This window comes from Malurus melanocephalus, unplaced genomic scaffold, assembly GCF_030028575.1.
Source record: "Malurus melanocephalus ecotype Western Australia unplaced genomic scaffold, MMel_1.1 scaffold_17, whole genome shotgun sequence".
Lineage (NCBI taxonomy): Eukaryota > Metazoa > Chordata > Aves > Passeriformes > Maluridae > Malurus > Malurus melanocephalus.
This window is the reverse complement of record NW_026623249.1, coordinates 2,395,063-2,411,557: the sequence shown is the minus strand read 5'-3', so window position 1 is coordinate 2,411,557 and position 16,495 is coordinate 2,395,063. Positions and strand designations below refer to the sequence as shown.

The 16,495-nt window shown below is 53.2% G+C and overlaps 2 protein-coding genes across 6 annotated transcripts in view; both read right to left on the bottom strand.

The window, feature by feature from the left end:
- The window catches only part of TRIOBP (TRIO and F-actin binding protein), a 20,019-nt gene extending 15,405 nt beyond the window's left edge, over positions 1–4,614 (bottom strand). For 3 of the 4 annotated variants that reach the window (XM_057388053.1, XM_057388061.1, XM_057388045.1), the window contains exons 1-4: positions 3,976–4,598; positions 3,073–3,205; positions 1,754–2,704; positions 1,394–1,489 (exon numbers count right to left, since the gene is read on the bottom strand). In XM_057388053.1, coding sequence (XP_057244036.1) covers positions 1,394–1,489; positions 1,754–2,704; positions 3,073–3,205; positions 3,976–4,592 — 1,797 coding nt within the window. In that variant the 5' untranslated portion in view covers positions 4,593–4,598. Of the gene's footprint in view, positions 1–1,393; positions 1,490–1,753; positions 2,705–3,072; positions 3,206–3,975 lie in introns of all 4 variants that reach the window. The other variant, XM_057388069.1, reaches the window with a different exon arrangement.
- Positions 4,615–11,378: 6,764 nt separating this feature from the next.
- Positions 11,379–15,757, bottom strand: NOL12 (nucleolar protein 12). 2 transcript variants are annotated; one of them, XM_057388034.1, is made up of 6 exons: positions 15,549–15,679; positions 15,341–15,446; positions 15,193–15,241; positions 14,628–14,770; positions 13,614–13,714; positions 11,379–13,023 (listed from the first exon to the last, which is right to left on the bottom strand). In XM_057388034.1, the coding sequence occupies exons 1-6, from the start codon at positions 15,626–15,628 to the stop codon at positions 12,852–12,854; spliced, it is 651 nt and encodes a 216-aa protein (XP_057244017.1). In that variant the 5' UTR covers positions 15,629–15,679; the 3' UTR covers positions 11,379–12,851. The 2 variants fall into 2 exon arrangements, with proteins under 2 accessions (XP_057244017.1, XP_057244011.1); XM_057388028.1 differs by lacking the exon at positions 15,193–15,241 and having other exon boundaries at positions 15,549–15,757.
- Between the last annotated feature and the right edge of the window lie 738 nt (positions 15,758–16,495).

Below are 16,495 nucleotides of genomic sequence, written 5' to 3'. Positions count from 1 at the left end.
AAAGGAAGGAGAGGGGGAAAAGAAAACCACCCCAAAAAACTTTTCTTTCCTCCCCCCAGAACTTCCTGGGAGGACCCGGGCAGGCCAATGGCAGCCGCCGCCACCGCCCCGGCCGCCCGCAGCCAATGGAACCGCCGGGGCGGGCGAGGCCGCCGGTCCGCACGGAAAGGGGCGGCGGCCCCGGGGCTTTGGGGACGGGATGGGGCGGGGGCGATGCTGGGGCTGAGCGGTGTCCCCTTCCCGCCCTGCTGGCCCGGGGACGGTGAAGCCCTGGGCGGGACGGGTTAAGCCTCTGCTGCCTCGGGAAGGGACTGCCAAGARCCCAGCCCTTACCGGGGCAGAGTTTGCTCTCAGACTGGGATTTTTCGCAGGCAGGGATTTTCAACAATGCACACAATGGAGTCCCCGTCTCGGCTCCTGGGGCTGCTCGGTTTTATCCAACGACCCAACAAGTGAACCTTTCTGAGCTCTTGTCAGGGGTGGTGGGAGGTCATGGGGGGGGGGGCCCTAGTACCCCTGGGAAGCCATGCCAGCTGGCCTCAGTAAGGGAATTGCTAGAGAGGGTCCCAAAGGAAAGGGATGAGGAGCTGCACATCACGAAATGCCAGGCTCTATTGTGCAATCGCACCAAGGTGATGCTTCTTGCTGCAAGGCAAAGGGAAGGTGCCAGAGCTCAGTGCTGAAGAAACCTGGCATAGGTGGGGTGATCTGGCCCAGTTTTACTGGGTGACTTCAGGGCTTTGGGTTCCTCTCTGGCCTGACGCAGGGAGGTGAGGGAAAGGATGTCATCCGTTTCAAGTTTCAGAGGCCTTTGACAGCCTCTTTCCTGGACACAGTTTGTCCTTGTGTAAAGAACAAAGGCAGGTCCTCGCAGAGGACGACCTGGCCCGGATGACTGATGTGCACAGTGGGGGACAGAGGCAGGAACTTGTGTGCAGCTGCCAGCTACGTGGGCTCCCGTGATACTTTCTGCAGCCCTCCAAAACTGCTGCAGTGCCATTTTTGGCATCGCAGGAAGGCAAACACAATTAATTGTATCTTCTTTCTCACCATTAAAGCCCATTTCATCCCTGTAAAATCCTCTGTGCCATCATAGCACTGGCCAATAATAAAGCAAAGGAAAGCAATTATGCTGAGATTTTTGTCCCAGGTCTACTGTTTGCTCATCTCTGGCTTTATAAAAATACTCTGTGCCTCAGTTTCCCCAACTGAGAAGTGGGTGAAGGGCAAAGAGAAGGGGTGTGTTAGTGAGCACGGCCATCAGGACRTCATGGGAAGGCAGCAACATGCTCAGCCTGCTCAAGGTCAAGTGCTGGTGACCTAGGTCATGCCCACAGTGACCCCCAGTGAAGGGCAGCTGCCTTCCTCACAATTCTTAGGGCCCGGCCCCTACCTTGTTGTGCTTCTTACTGGCATTCAAATGTGGCTGTGGGCTTCCAGAAGWGCTGGTACTGCTTTGAGGTGGGAAGGTGCTTCCACCCAGCTGAGGCTGCAGGGGAGAAAGCAGAAACTGAAGCCAATGGGGTTTAGCCATCACCTCAGTTTCCCAGATYTGAGGATCCATCTCCTGGTGTGGGCCAGGGAAGAAACCATCTTCCCTCCTCTTACTGCCAGGCAGGCAGCACACTTTCCATAGGGAAGCAGTGCACCCAAGGAAATCAGGGTGCACAGAATTGCAACCCAGGTGACCCACCCCATCTGTGCCTGCCAGTTTTAGTCCTCACASGGTCCCCATCATCTCTGCCCTACTCACATGGTAAGTGAGAAGACTCTTGTTCCCCCAGTCAGTTTCCAATGGCTTCTCGGGGCTATGTGTATCTCGGGTGCGCTCAGGACACTTCCTGTCYTCCTCCACATGTTCCACTGGACTCTCAGGCCTTATCCAGCTGTCATCTGACCGTAATCCCACRTCCAAACATCTAGCAGGGCTTTTCCAGTCCCTTCCTGGCTGGTGCACTGCATTTGCATGGCACACGGGCATCTCTTGGCGCTTCCAGTCCTTCTCTCGCACCTGTGCTTGGTGGACATCTCCCCGGCCCCTCCAGTCCTGCTCCACTGGTCGTGTTGGGCTTGTGGGGCGCAGGGGCTTGCCTCGACCTTTGCAGTCACTGCTGGAGTCCTTTCCAGGTTGGGAGGATGTCACCTTTTCCCGGAGGCTCTGCCAGATGCATTCAGATGGCTTCCTGGGACCTGCAAGGTGCAGCGGTTCCCCTGGCTTCACTCGTTGCCTGTCTGTGCCCCGCACCAAGCTGSGAGGGGAAATCTCCTTTTGGCTTTTCCATGTGCTGTCTGTACGTCTCCCAGGACTGAGAGCCCGTGGTGGTGGCCCTGCCCGGCTCAGCCTGCTGTTATCTGAGCCCTTCCTGGCACTTGTGCTCTTCTTCTCCAGTGCTTGCCACATAGCCCCTGCTTGCCAGGTGGCTTGGCCCCTCTCCAGGTTTGGGGGGCGGGAGGGCTCCCCTCGGCTTCCCCAGCTTTTCTCAGTGCGACCAGGCTCCCCTGCCCTCCTCTCCAACCTGGGGGCTGGGCTCACAGAGCGTGGGCTGCGGCTGCCTCTCTCCAGCAGCCAGCCAGGGCTGGCAGGGCGTGGGGAGTCCCTGCGGTTCCTGCTGGCCTTCTCTGAGTGCCGAGACGGGCTGGGGGAAGGCAAGGATTTCTTGGGGTCTCTGCTGCGCTGCTCGACCTGCCAGGAGAGTCGCTGTCCCTGGGCCAGAGGGGAGAGAGAGCAGAGAGTCCTCTTAAAAAAAAAAAGCTGCCAATGAGCAGAACGAGATGGGATTAAGGCTGGCAGGTGATTTGATTAAATGGTTCCCCAGAGGGCAATCRCATTCCTGTGCATGGAGCAGCCCATACTGCAGAGAAACCTCTTGCACTCAAAGTGTGAAAGGGCTACTGCAATTTTAGAGCCAAGGGTCTCAGTCTCATGACAGAGGGAGAGCTGGGTTTGGAGGGAAGAGGGAAAAGGGGAATTAAAGAGAGAAGAACATGGCAGAAATGGGGGAAAATGTGGCAGGAAAAAGCAGCTCAGCTTGGAGAGCTGGGATGAAGTCCTGCTGTGCAGCCAAGCCTCACCTCCCTGGACAGGTTGGGACTGGACCGCCTCCGAGTTAGGTGGCCTTTGCTGGGTGGCACCGGTGTCTTGCCATCAAGCCGGTCCACACGGCCCTCCTCCAGAGCCTGGAAGGCCTCCAGTGTCTCTGATTTCCTGTGGGCACAMACAGTTGGTCCAGCTGCCACCCTGTTCAGCTTGGAAGCAGAGCCTCTTCAAACCCTGCTCCACCTTAGGCTGACCCCACAGACCTCCACCTGCCCCAGACACTGTGTGCACCATAGCCCCTCTCTGTCCCCATCAACAACCTCMTCTTTCATATCCTGCTGCCTCACCCATGTCTTCTTCACACTATTCCTCAAGCTTCCCTCCATCTTTACACCCCACCCACTTGCCCAGGATACTTCCCCGGTCCCTTTTCATGTCCCCTCCTGCCCTGTGCCACCAGTGCTGGAGCCACTCTTGCTTCTCCAGCTAAAGCCTAAACAGCTACTGGGTACTTTTGTCATACCCCATAGTTTCCTGAGTGGCTCCTACAGAGAATGTAGAATCCCTGGTGAGCTATTGATGCTGGGATTGAGGAACACCTCTATCCTTCCCCTTTTCTGTGGGGAGTCCTGCAGATTCCAGATGGCTGTGAGGATGAGGAAGGTGGGCTGYTCCCTTCCAGCAGTGCAGCTTAGCTCCACCTTTCCAGCAGCCTCAGCTGCCTGCGTGCCACAATGGAGGAGGCTCCCTGCATTGGGAGGCTCTAAGCCTAAACCCAGCCCTTGCTTTGAGRGAAATGTAAGCACAGCTGAAAGCTGAGCTCTGCCATCTAGCCCTGCCTTCCCCTGTAGCACGGCGATTCAGAAGTGGGGGCCCCCCAACAGCATAGAGGGGCAATCCCCCGGCTGTGACCACTGTGGAGTTCCGTTCCTTCTCACCTGCGTTCACATCCAAACATCCTCTCCACCTCCACTCGGCCAGGGCTGAGTGTTCGGGAACCATGGCGGCCAACAGCGTCCCGCTGGCTGAGGCGCTTGGGCTTGGGCAGGTCTGCCAGCACTGTGTACTGCTGCCTCTCCAGCCCATGCYGCCCGTCTGCACCCCCACTGCCGGAGTGCCCGTGGGACTCGCGAACCCGTGGGCCATAGAGGTGCCCACTGCCACCCCGTGGGTCACTGCGGGCCGGCGGGGAGCCAGCTGAGGCACGTGGCAGGGTGGATGCCCAGGGAGGGTCAATTTTTCGATGCTTTGGCCAGCTCTCCTCAGGCTTCTGGCTGGTGGGACGACGCTCTGGGACGGGGAGAAGGCCGTTACTGGGGGAGGCACGAGCGACGCGGGATGCCACCACGTCCACGGCAAAGCAGGTCTTCGGAGGAGAGCTAGAAATGGTCCAGGAGGGCAGAGATAAAACCCAGACTCCCTCGAGGCCGGGTGGGAGCACTGGAACACAGCACTGCCAGCCAAGGTCATGCCAAACCATGCAGATAGAGAACACCCGAGACACCCATGGTTCATGGTCAGCACACACGCAGACGGACTCTCGCATAGTGCCCATGGATGTGTTGAACACTTCCTGGGGCCAGAATCAGATAAAARGATGCTAAATCTAAATAGAGATCTGCTGTGAACCTCAGAGACCCCGGGTGGAAATCAAACCAGAACCAGGATCTCACACAGGAGCAAACCAAGAGTACCTGCTTTCAGTGGACAGATTTCTTTCCTAAAGTCCTGGGCTTCGGTTCTCACCCAGGATCCAGAGGGAAGAGACTGAGCCCACCTGGATCCATCTGCCTGTGGGGCTTGTGACCGCACCTCCTCCTTACGGCCCAAGTAGCTCATCATGTCCCGTTTGCCCGATCCCAAAGTGTTGTCCCAAAACCGGGTCATGTCCCCTTCCTGGGAGACAAGATAGGGCAGATCTCTGCAATGGGGACTAGCAACTTTTGTGGGCTGGAAGGAGGTAAAAGTACATATGAAAACTTACAGCCTGTTCAGCCTAAAGCTGCTGGTAAAAAGGAACCAGAAGAGGGGCTTTGTGAGTATAAGATCACCCCAGACCAGCAATGGCAACAACAAAGGAAAGTCTGCATGGGAGAATCCAAGAGCAAGTCTCATGACTTTTTTATGGGGAGAGCCTCCTTTGTGGCRACTAAGAGTCTCAGCTGATTCTCCCCTTGCATCTCAGGACCTTGGAATCATAGAATATTTTCAGTTTTAAGGGACCCATAAGGATCATCAAATCCACCTCCCTGCACATGATGGGCTTCTTCTTCTATCTGCCCAAGGCACGAGAGCCAGAGAGGAAATTCAATGTGTTGGTGTCCAGGAACCTGCTGAATGGGCCCAGCAAAAGAGGCATTGAAAGGCCAAGGGGGCTGGAGATACCAAAATAACCCAAACCACAAGAGATCCCCATCTCACCCTGGCAAGCGTGGAGTTGGCTTCGGCACAGGCGCTGGGGTTGGTGCCAGTTTCTCTGTGCTCACCCTCAGCTTCGGGGCTGAGTGGGGGATCTTGCCTGCTCTCGTGCCAGCTGTGGGGCAGGGAGAGAGGACAGCTGGTGGTCAGCACAGCCCGCAGAGCTCAGGGGCGAGTGCCAGCACTGGCAGCCCAAGCCACACTGACTCACTCCCTACTGGATGGGCAGAGGCTGACAGAGCCATCCTGGGACCACCAGCCTTGGTCTGGAGGGAATGAGGATGAAGGAGGGTCTTTCAGAGGCCCCCTGGCCTCTCCTGGAACAGCCCAGAGGAACAGTTAGAGGGCATGGCAGGGGGGTTTCTCAGTCCTTTTTCCCAGTCACCAGCATGCAGAGCTTCAGGGAAAAGGTATCTGATTTCCCCCTGCTTGGCTCCSCGCTCCCCCTCCTCCATTCTTCCCACCAAGAGGCTTGTTGGAGCAGCAGGGCTCCCGGCTGGTACTCACCGCTCCGTGCCTTCTGCCGGGCCCACACAAACGAATACTTCACACTGYGGGGCTAAAATATGGAGGGAATCACAGGGCTGTCCTGGAGCTGCGTTGCTGCAGGCATCGCGCCCTGTGACCTCCGTGGCATGCTCCTGTGAGAAAGAAGGGGTGCAATGGTGCTGTCAGTGTGCCAAGGATGAGGATGAAGGCTTCCCCTTGGAAATGCCTGCTTCTTCTACTTCCTCCGAGAGCAGCCTGGCCTCCAGGGCTCTTGATATCTCTCCCAGCCCACCGTTGAGATTTTTCTTCTACGTCAAGAGGCCAGAGAGGTGCAGTATGTTCCTATTTGATGCTGAATGCTGTAGACATCCCAGAGACTGCATGTGTGGATGAGAGCTCAGGGATGCACCCCCATGTTGGCACTGATGCTGCTGTTAGCCGCTCTCTCTCCAGCAGGATAGCTCAGGGAGAGGCAACGGAGCCAAGAGGAAGGAAGATTGTTGCAGAAAAGGCTGTAGCCCCAGCCTCTGCCTCTGTCTGTCAGGGCTTGCAGGCATCTCAGCATCCTCCCTGGCCCCGTTACCTGCTGGGCTTATGAGCAGCAGTGGGGGTGGCTCCAGGGAGCCGGCTGTCAGCRCCGCCTTCCCTCCAGCGTCTCGCCCGCACCACGATTTGCTCAGAGGTGACAGCTCTGAGCAGATAGAGGGTGAAGGGCTGAGGTAACCTTAGAGGGCCCAAGACCAGGAAGAGAGGGGAGAGGGCAAGAAAGGGAGAGGGAGGCTCATTATTATTTCATCACCCCTGGCCAGTCACTCCTGAAGGACGTCAAACAACACGAAACCCTCTGTGAACATGAAACCAGCTGTTGCCCGGCCAAAGACAGCCAAGTAGCTTATGTGTCCTGCCCTGATCCAAAGGACAGTGTTGGGTCGAGGTATCTGGAGCCCAAAATCCCACGAAATTTATCCCTCTCCTGCCTTCCTCTCTGCGAACAGTTTGCTGAAGCTGCCCCAGGGACAGGACTGAGCCCTGGCCCCAAGCCAACAGTCAAGGCCAGAGTGAATCGACCAGGACCATATTTAAGGTGAGGCATAGCTATAAATGCCAGCAAGCATCAAGCAGAGATAAATACAGGGTGGTTCTCTTCTCTCCTTGTAGCTTTGCACCTGTGACACTCTTGYTTTCCTTTCTAGGAGCTATCAGGCCCCTTGGATCCAGTGTCCAGCTTCCCTGCTTTCAGCCTTGGTCTGGACACAGTTAAATCAAGAATTAGTATGCCTGGAAAGACTGTCTGTGCATGCAACTTTCCCCCCCTCACAAGACATCTAGAAATCCTGGCTGAGGCTTTTCTTAGGGATTTCCATCTCTACAAAGGCAGATGGAGACCCAGTATAGAACAAAGGGGCCCTTTGTGAAGAATCCATAGCCTCCAGGTGGGATGGAGGAGCTCACCTGGATAGCACGCTGGTGAGCCTCTGCATCTCGGAAACAGTGCTGGCACAGGCTGTTTGCAAATATGTTGGCTTCGAAGTTCATGCAAGGCACGTCATCCACTGAACCAGACATTGTGCATGGCAGGGACGAAAATCTTTGGCTGAAGGGCTACTGGCAGGGGCCAGCCAGGAGAAAAAGGAGGGAGGAACAGCAGCAGAAGAAACTGTGGAAGCAGGAATGTTATTTCCAGACTGAAGTTTGCTGCTCCCAAYTGTCAATACTGGTATCTAAGGGAACCCAGGTACAAGGTGATCCAAATAAATACAGATAATAAGAGTGTGCTCTAGCAAGGATGTCTTTCAGAAGAGGGCACTGCACCCTGAAACGATTGCTGACACCCCCCAGTTTGGGAGTCCTTGCGAACAGAGGGAGTCATACGCGTGTCCTGCTACTTTGTTTGATGGAAATTTTCTTCCTCTCTTAAAAGGCACAGAAAGGAAACTTTTCTTCTCCATTATGTTGCTCATAAAGGGATGATCCYAAGCAGCTTAGGAAATTTGGAAACCCATTGAGACTCTTCCTAAACTTATGATCCTACTGCAATATGAGACCTGTAGGACAGCCGATTGCAAAACTGTAAGGGCAACAAGCACTGCTAGCACAACAGCTTGAATCCGCACTTCTGTTCTGTTTTCTTGCATCCTGCCCACCACCACCACCTCTATCTTGCAGGGTTTGAGAGTGAGTCCTCGGATMTGAGGATGTGATCTGAGCTGGGAGGGCTCTGCCTAATCTGCCCGGAGGAGGCACCAACAGAAGGACAGGAAATCAGACCAGCATTTGAGATGTGAACATGCCACTGGTGCCCTAAACATGGACACTTGAGTCAGAGCAGCTGGGCAAGGCTATGGCTGCTCCCCAAAACAAGCAAGGCCAAACGTCAATGCCAAAAACCAAGCTATAATTTTTTGTCAGTGCAGTCATTTTCTGTATAGCAAGTTGCACAAGGGTCAACCTTGCAGCATCCCTCCTCACAATGGGGCATGTTTGCTTGACTTGTTCAYACGAAACGCTAGACAGGAGCCTCAGCATTTCCCTGCCAGGGATGCAGCACGAAACGCACCAACATAGCTGCCCACCACTGCCCACGGACTGCAGTCCGTGGCTGGAGCCCCTGGTACCCCACTGCCTGATGGGCAAATCATTGCTCCCCACATCACTTGGGGCCTACTGCCAGGATAATGCTGCGATCCCCAGGGCCTCTGGCATGCATGCACGCACGCAGCCAGCCATGCTCAGCGCTCCCAGTGCCTCCCAGTGCCCCCAGTACCTCAGTTTCCCTATGGCTCCCAGCACCTCGCCGCCCGCCGAGCTCCCCCCTCAATGAAGCTCGCCGTGGGAACCGCGGGGAGCGGGGCCACGCCCCCTCCCTTCCGATTGGTTGCCGCCGGCCGTTGATTTGCATAGCGCCGCTGAGTGGCCGGCGGCGGCGCGCGGCCAAGGCGCGCACGGGCGCGGGCTCCACGTGTCGCTGGCGGCGATCGAGCGGCCGCGCTGAGGGGGCTGGGCCGGGCAGGGGCTGCGGCTCTCAGCACTGCGGCTCTGCCCCAGCTCTGCCCTCGGCTGCAGCTCTCAGCACCGCCTCACCGCCTGCCCAGGGTCCTCCCCAGTGCTCCTCAGGAGTGAGATAGCTCGAAACAGATGCCAAAGCAGTGGACTTAGCCGCGAGTACTGAGACAGCGAAACGCCACCATGTCCCAGCACAGTGGGACAGCAGGAGGTCATGCCTACCCACAGCACTCAGAGAGATTTGACTAACGTGGGCTTTACCTACCAAGCACAAGCGCTGCCTGACTCTTGCTGTTACTAGCAGAATCCCCTTAACATCTGTCCTCTACTTCTTCTACAATTCAAACTCCTCTTCCCGATCCTGGTGAGAGTTAAAAAAACCTCAATTTCACATTTTGGTTATTCATTAAGGGAACTCTGCAATCCACTCTTCAAACCTATCTACCCACGCAACCCATTATCCAGCTCCATTTTAGTCCCCAAAAGTTCTTGTCACCCTCCTAGTAACGTTTTCCTCGAGTTCATTTCTGGAACGCAATGCTGGAAGCAGCAGTGTGACTATACTGAGTACAGCCTTGTGCTTAATATGCTACTAAAACAATAACTACAGTGCACTGAATATCACACAGCTCATGCACATGCTGCAAACATTCCTCCTTTTTGGAGGCTGTACTCCAAGTTTTCCCCAAACGTCTGACCTTTTTGCTGCGCTCCAATTTTTCCCCAACTGTCTGACTTTTTTGGCTCCCAGTCTGCTTTTGATCCTCTGTAATCCCAATTATATTTYTGTGTGTGCATGTGTGCGGAATCACGGTCTAGCCAATGAAAGCCATCACGCATGGCAACCCCAGTGTGGCAGCCCATGTCAAAGCCCYGCATCTCTCTGTGAGCCTGGGGCACATGCACAGCAACGCTCAGGTGCCCGAGGTGACCTAGCTGTGGAGCGACGTGTGAAATGCCTGTGGAAATGGGAGCTCACAGGGAGCTGTGAGCTTTTCCTTTACCGAGCTAGCACGCTGATTTCTGCAAGTACCTTACATTTGGAAGCAGCCTCCTCCTGAGCAGCTAAGGGGGGCAAAAAACCCAAAAATGCTCAAATCCACTTTGACACCAAGTGGAAGCAGCAAACGAAAATTGTAAGTCAGAGTCTGGTATTAACTGTGATGTCTTTGGCAAACACTTACCTCACTAACTTGTGTGTGAAAACTCATATCCTCAGTTCAATATATCCAGGGGTGGCCTGACTGTACACCCTGTGCTAACAAAAACATCGGGCTAGGGCTGAGTCAGTAATTTACATTACAAAATAAAGCTCTAATCAATCAAATGGAGAAATCAATAGTGTAGTGAACAATCCTGACCGTCAATGCTGTACAGGATTTAGCAGTTCTGTTCTCAGTTTTTCCACAWGCTTTTTTGGTATTTTGAATTTGAAAACYCTTTTTCTAGCAGGGACTGAAAGAYTTCAGAGCATGGAAGAGGCTGTTGGAGATTTCAGCTGACACTTGAGAAAGGCTCAAAGATGTAATTAGGTCAGGGAAACAGCAAACTAAAAGTGAGATTCTTCTAGGTCATCTGGCAGCAAAATGACAAAACCTGAAGTTACTCTTAACACCTCATCCAGAATAAAATGAAGTTATCCAGCTCTGTCGCAGCTACTATGCCAGGCTGCCTACAGTTGGGGGAAGGCAACTGATCCATATTCCATATGCCACACGCCAGCAGATTTCTCAGATAGCACATTTCCTCTACAGTGGCCATCCTAGCTCCTGAGCAAAATCCTTGGGTGAGGAAGAACACAGGTCACCTTCTGTCCATGGTCCCTCCACAAGGCACTATGTCCTGGAGAGAAGGGAAAGCTGCTGTATCCAGACCAAGGATGTCACCCTGTCCTCCAGCTTTGAGCTGCAGTCCCCTTGATGTGGTACATCTCTCCGAACAACTTCCTTCTCCTTCCCTTCTTCATCCCTCTCAAACACAACAACCACAGAATGCTCTAGAGCATGTAACTCCCAAACCAGAACAAGGAATACTTAATGCTCCACATATGGGGCCTCTTGGATACTTTGGCAGTTCAGCATCACACTTCTGGCCTTGCCCAAGTTGTGTTTTTACAKCTCTGACATCCAACAACCTCAGGTGAGATAGGTAGATAGGTAAGGTCACTCATTAAATCCCATTACCTTTCTAGGGTAGCTTTTAAGGCAGTGTTTGAGAACTGTTTTGGAGGTGAGAAAACTACACACACACTTTAATAATGTGACTGAGTTTATTGAGTGTTAGTACCCAAGAACTTCACCCCAGGGCGGGACTCTGAATCCAAGCATAAAAGGCACCAGTGAAAACAGTGTCCACTTCCCCAGCAATTCCTGTCTTCAGGAGGGAAGTGCAAAAGGACCCCATTCCTTACCACAAGCATGTGTGTCAGTTTTTCCAGAGCACTCCCTCTAGCAGAAACTGCGCTGCCATTGTCAGTGTTGATCATACCAWCCCCCTTAACACATGCTAGAGAATGGCTCTGTGTGTGCATGCTCCAAGAAACAATGGAGAGAGATACATCAGGCTGGTGGCCATGAGTATTGCTCTGATGTTTCTCCATGCAGCCTCAGGCACTGCTTTACTCTTTTCCCTCCCATTTCTGGCATGAGGAATCTATTTGCTTGCCCATTGCTGGGTTGCAAATTTTTTTGGTGTGGGTTTTGGACATACAGGCCTTTTCTTTCTTTGTCATTTCCTTTCCAGTGCACACATGACATAGGAGGAGATCTGCCTGACAGAGGCAGAATGGCCATTTCCTACAGATACTCCAGGACAGAAGCCACTATGCTGCCTGGGCTCACTCTCTTTCTCAGAGGATTCACTTGCAGTTTTGCCACCGTATTCCTCAATCCCAATGTAAAGTTTTTTTGCTCCCCTGCAGAAGGCAACCACWCTAAAAAACATACACTGAGGTCCTAAGAAAAGCAATTAGCTGCTAATAACTGCAGCAGCCTGGAGGTAAAGGGCAAGGGCAGTCTCTGCCASTCGCACCCCAGAAAGGGCCACACACATACAGCAAGGGCATTAGGGCATTTCATACTCTGAGCTATCGCAGTTATAATTGGCATATTCAGCAGACAATGGAATGAGCCATTCCTGCTCTATCTGGCTCTGCCTTACCACAGAAATAGCTCCTAGCTATTCCATTTTCCAAGCACCAGTGGATTTCAATATCCTTTAAGCACCAGGAATTATCTCCCTCTCTTTCCAGTTGGTACTGGTGCTAGCACAGCTCCAGCTATGCTTCAAATAAATCACAGATTTTTTTTTACCAAAATCACTTCAAATTTATTCACAAAATTACCCAATTTCACCTGGCACAAGTACCAAACAAAAGCACCCCTGCATTTAAGGGTAGCACCATGTGTGTAGTGAAGAAACACATGAGACAGGATGACACCTTGCCTCCATGGAAAAAGGATTTACTGCACAGCAGAAATGCCAGGGCACCAATGCAGGAGTGCAAGCAAAACTCTTCCAAGTCTCTCAAATTGCCCTGATGATGATRTGCCCGTTGCACTCTGCCCCAGATCCTCTTCTTTGATAAAACCAAGTCTCAGCTCTGAAAGGCGAGGCCCAAGGAATAAGGGTTACACCAAGTAGCGAATATGACCTGTATCAGAAGTTTTTAAGAGATTTTCGTGGCAATCAGACACTTAGCTGGAGATCACTGCAGAAATAAACGGGTAGAGCATCTAGTCACCTTGGCCAGTGCTCACAGGCTACAGAAAGGCTGAACTGGGCTCACTGCTAGTCAGAAAACCCAAGTAAATAAGGAGCTTGACCACAATGACAGGGTCCCAAAGAGCAGCAAGCCAGATGTGGAGCTCTGTCCCAGCTGCTGGTCTGAATACTGGTTTCTCTGTTAATCTTGGTCATGGCCCATTTTGCCTGTCAGCCTTCGTCGCTGAGTCTTGGTGGTTCGCCCTGTRCTGGACTTCTGGATTTTCTTACGTGGGCCTTGCCCACATTGGGATCTCTTTCCTTTCCTCTTTTTCCGGCTGTGCATGTGCAGTGTGGCAGTAAGAGAAGAGATTCTGTGCAGGGCAGAAAGAGAAAAATATTTGGGAACTAAAGCCTCCAGAAGCAAGCCAACACCACAACAATAGCAGGAGAGCCCTGTGTGGTCCAGCAGGACTGGATGCCAGACATGGCAAGTCCCAGAGTGACTCCAAGCTATTCAGAAAACCCGCAAGTCTCCATGTGTGGTAACAACAAAATTAATTTTGTGAGCATTGTGCATCCTTGACACCACAGAGTTAAAGTAACTCTCCACACCCCCAAAACAGTTGTAAAACCTGGATGCTGAAAAATGTGGAAAACGCCTGAGCTTTCAGCTTTAGGCTCTTTTGACCTTCAACCCCAGAGACAAGCTCTGCATGCTGCGGAATGTGCTGCAATGCAGGACCGGCTAAGAGGCGCGGACGAAGCCCACCCTTCCCCCGCTCCGCCTGTGCAGTCACGGCAGCGGCGGGAGCGGACGGGACGCGCGGACTCCGCTCCGCCAGCGCCCTCTGCCGGGCAGCACCGCACCCTCCCGCCGCCGCGCCGCTCACATCGGAACCCAGCATCCTCCGGAGCACCCKCCAGAGCCCAACAGCAAAGGCCTGAAGGAATCCATACGTACTTTTCAGACAGGAATGGGTTTCTGGACTTCTTGGGCATTGTTCTTACAGGCTTGTTCACCACCTCTTCCCCTTTCTCTTCTTCAGATCCATCACTTTTTCCCTTAAAAAGAAAGCAATTTTGTGATTCTGGCGCTTCTATTGCCTTTTTGGTTTCATCYTTTTTAATGAATTGACTAGTCACAGATGAAGATAATTTAATTCTGTCCAAGCATCAAGGTTTCCTGCTGCAGTCCCTCAGAAGGCACAACCAAAAAGAAATCCTACAGTAATCCACCCTAAGATCCAAAAACTTGAGCATGATCTGAATGGCCAGTTGAAATTTAAACTAGGAACCAAATGTCCTGGCTTTTTTCTTAAATTACTGTCAAGACCTCTTAGAGTGGATTTTCAGATTAGACTATCTTACAAATATAAACACAGACACTTCGCTAAAGAGCTCAAATCCAGACACAAATCACAAAAATTAGAAGGATCAAGTCAAACAGTACCTGAGAGTCCCTATGAAACAAATACAAGATCTTAGTTACAATGTATTTTGAGAATAAAAAAGACCACAACAAGAACAGAATGGTTTCTTATTTGTGGTCCAAGTACAGGATTATGGAGAGAGAAATCCCTCCTCATGATAACAAGTAATATTTCTGAACAGGATATAGGAAAGAGGTTGAGGACAGCCCATGYAGCAATTTTGCTTTCGATTTTGCTGAAAGCTCTGCATCAGCTTTTAAAGTACTACACTGTTGCCATCCAGTCCAGTAACGCTTTTCCTTTAATCATGGTCAGTGGGGACTAGCAAACCAGGGAGGTTTGGAGTGAGCTAYTTACATATGACATTTCTTCCCCTTTAGAGGCCCAACATACATTGCRGAAGAATCTGAAAGTTATGAGTTTCCCTTTTCATCCCTGTTGCCAGCCAGCTGCAGGTCTTTGGACATATTCAGGGAGCACCAGCCCTACCTCACCAGCCCCAGGAAAGTGTACAGATGATAYAGAGAGGTAGCAAGAGGCTTTACCATGGGGCTGGTCAGTCCCAGCTGGCGTGCCCCAGAGAGGTCCAGGTCACTGATGGTGGTCACTGTTACAATGTGGTTTGGGTGGTCGATGTTCACAGACTCTGTCCGTGATGTCACCAAGTGCTCCAGTTCATCAGCTTCCTCTGGGAAGACAAGAAATCCTGCACTGAAAAGTGCCCAAACTTTCACAACATGCACTCATTTGTTCCTGCTGCAGCATGTTGGGCAGGGGCAACACCCAGCCTTCGAATGCAGGGATAAAGGGCAGAGGGGCTTGGCACTGCAAGCCTGGAGGGCAAGCTCCTTCTCCCCGCTGAGGGGACCTGGTGACACGTTGGAGATGTCGTCCTGCTCCTTCCTTTCTGTACAACCTCCCTGCTCCCCTGTGCCAGAGGGCTGTGGGGTCACCACTCAGATCGCTGYCCAGCTTGTCTGGGGACAGGACAGGACGGAGCAGCTGTTGCAGGACAGTGTGCGAGCATCCCTGCACCAACTSTCATCACCCAGACAAGGTTGCCGGACCACAGACGCCCACCTCCCTCCCCAGCGAGGGYCCAGCACGTACCGAGCGCCTCCTCCCTCTCGCTCAGCATCTTCAGATACTCCTGGTGCCGCTGAGGAATGAAAACAGGTCATGCGGCGCCTCTGCCGACTCCCCCTGCCCCGCTCACAGCCCGCCCTGGCGTGGGGGGGAAACAAGACCCTTCCCTCACCTCCTCTTTCATTTTCCTCTGCTCCTCCTTCAGCTTCCGTTTGATCTCCTCCAGCGCCGCCTTCCTCCGCTCCACTTTCCGCTTGTGGAAGCCGGTCAGGTACTCCCTGCCGCCGGCAACACAGAACCCGCCGGCTTTTAGGGACCGAGCGGGGAATGCCTTCCTCCCTCGCTCCCCGCCTCCCGCCCTGGGGCTCGCCCGGCCTCACCTCCGCCGCTCCTCGTCGAAAGTCACCACCAGCCGCCCCTCGCGGCCGCCCGGACCCTTCTTGTTCTTCTTGCGCCCCATAGCAGCCCCACGGTCCCACGCTGCTGCTGCCGCCCGCCCCTTCCGCCGGAACGCCGGGTGTTGTGTCCTCTCCCCGCCGACTGGGGCGGGACAGAGTAGCCAATGTCATGGACCTCGCCGTCGCCTGTTCCCGGCCCTAGCRTCCAGCCTGGGGTGGATGCGGTTTGCTTCAGGCATGGGAGCCTCCAGCTCCACTCCTCTTCAGCTTCCTGCCAGCAAAAGGTTCTGTGGCACTGCATTTTGCGGACATGGCAGTGTAGCACCCGATCTCAGAGCCCGAGACTCGTTCTGACACTACAGAGTGTTTTACATCTACGTCTCTTTAATAAATGTCACCCTCCCGAGCAGTTAACAGCTGAGCATTCTTCAACAGAGCTCTGAGTTTATTTCAAGCAACTATAATCTCTTAGTGTTAGCAGAGCATGTGCTGCTCTTCTTATCCAGAAAAAGCAATTGTGGAGATGGGTCTGGGCTCTGATGCTGAGTGTCCAAGTCGCAGYATCTGGCTGGACAGCTGTGGTTTCTGTTGTGGTGGAGAGAGGTACTGGCATGAGTTGGTGGGGTCATGAACACTGCCATGTTCTGATGGCTTGCAGTGACATTAGCTGAACTCCTGAACTTTTATTGCCCCCCTGTTCCGACTTTAAAAATGGGTGTAGTAATATCTGTGTGGTGGCCAGCTGACTTCAGTGGAAGCTTCTGATGTACTTCTGGGGTAAGCCAAAGCCAGCCCACGCCGCCCACAGAGCATGACAAGTCCTGACATGAGTCCTGTCACAGCCTGGTGGCCTTGTCCACAGCCAGTTTTCCTTTATCAGCTTGCTTGCTGTTGTGCTCTTTTCCTGGTCTGTCCTTTCACCAGAAGAA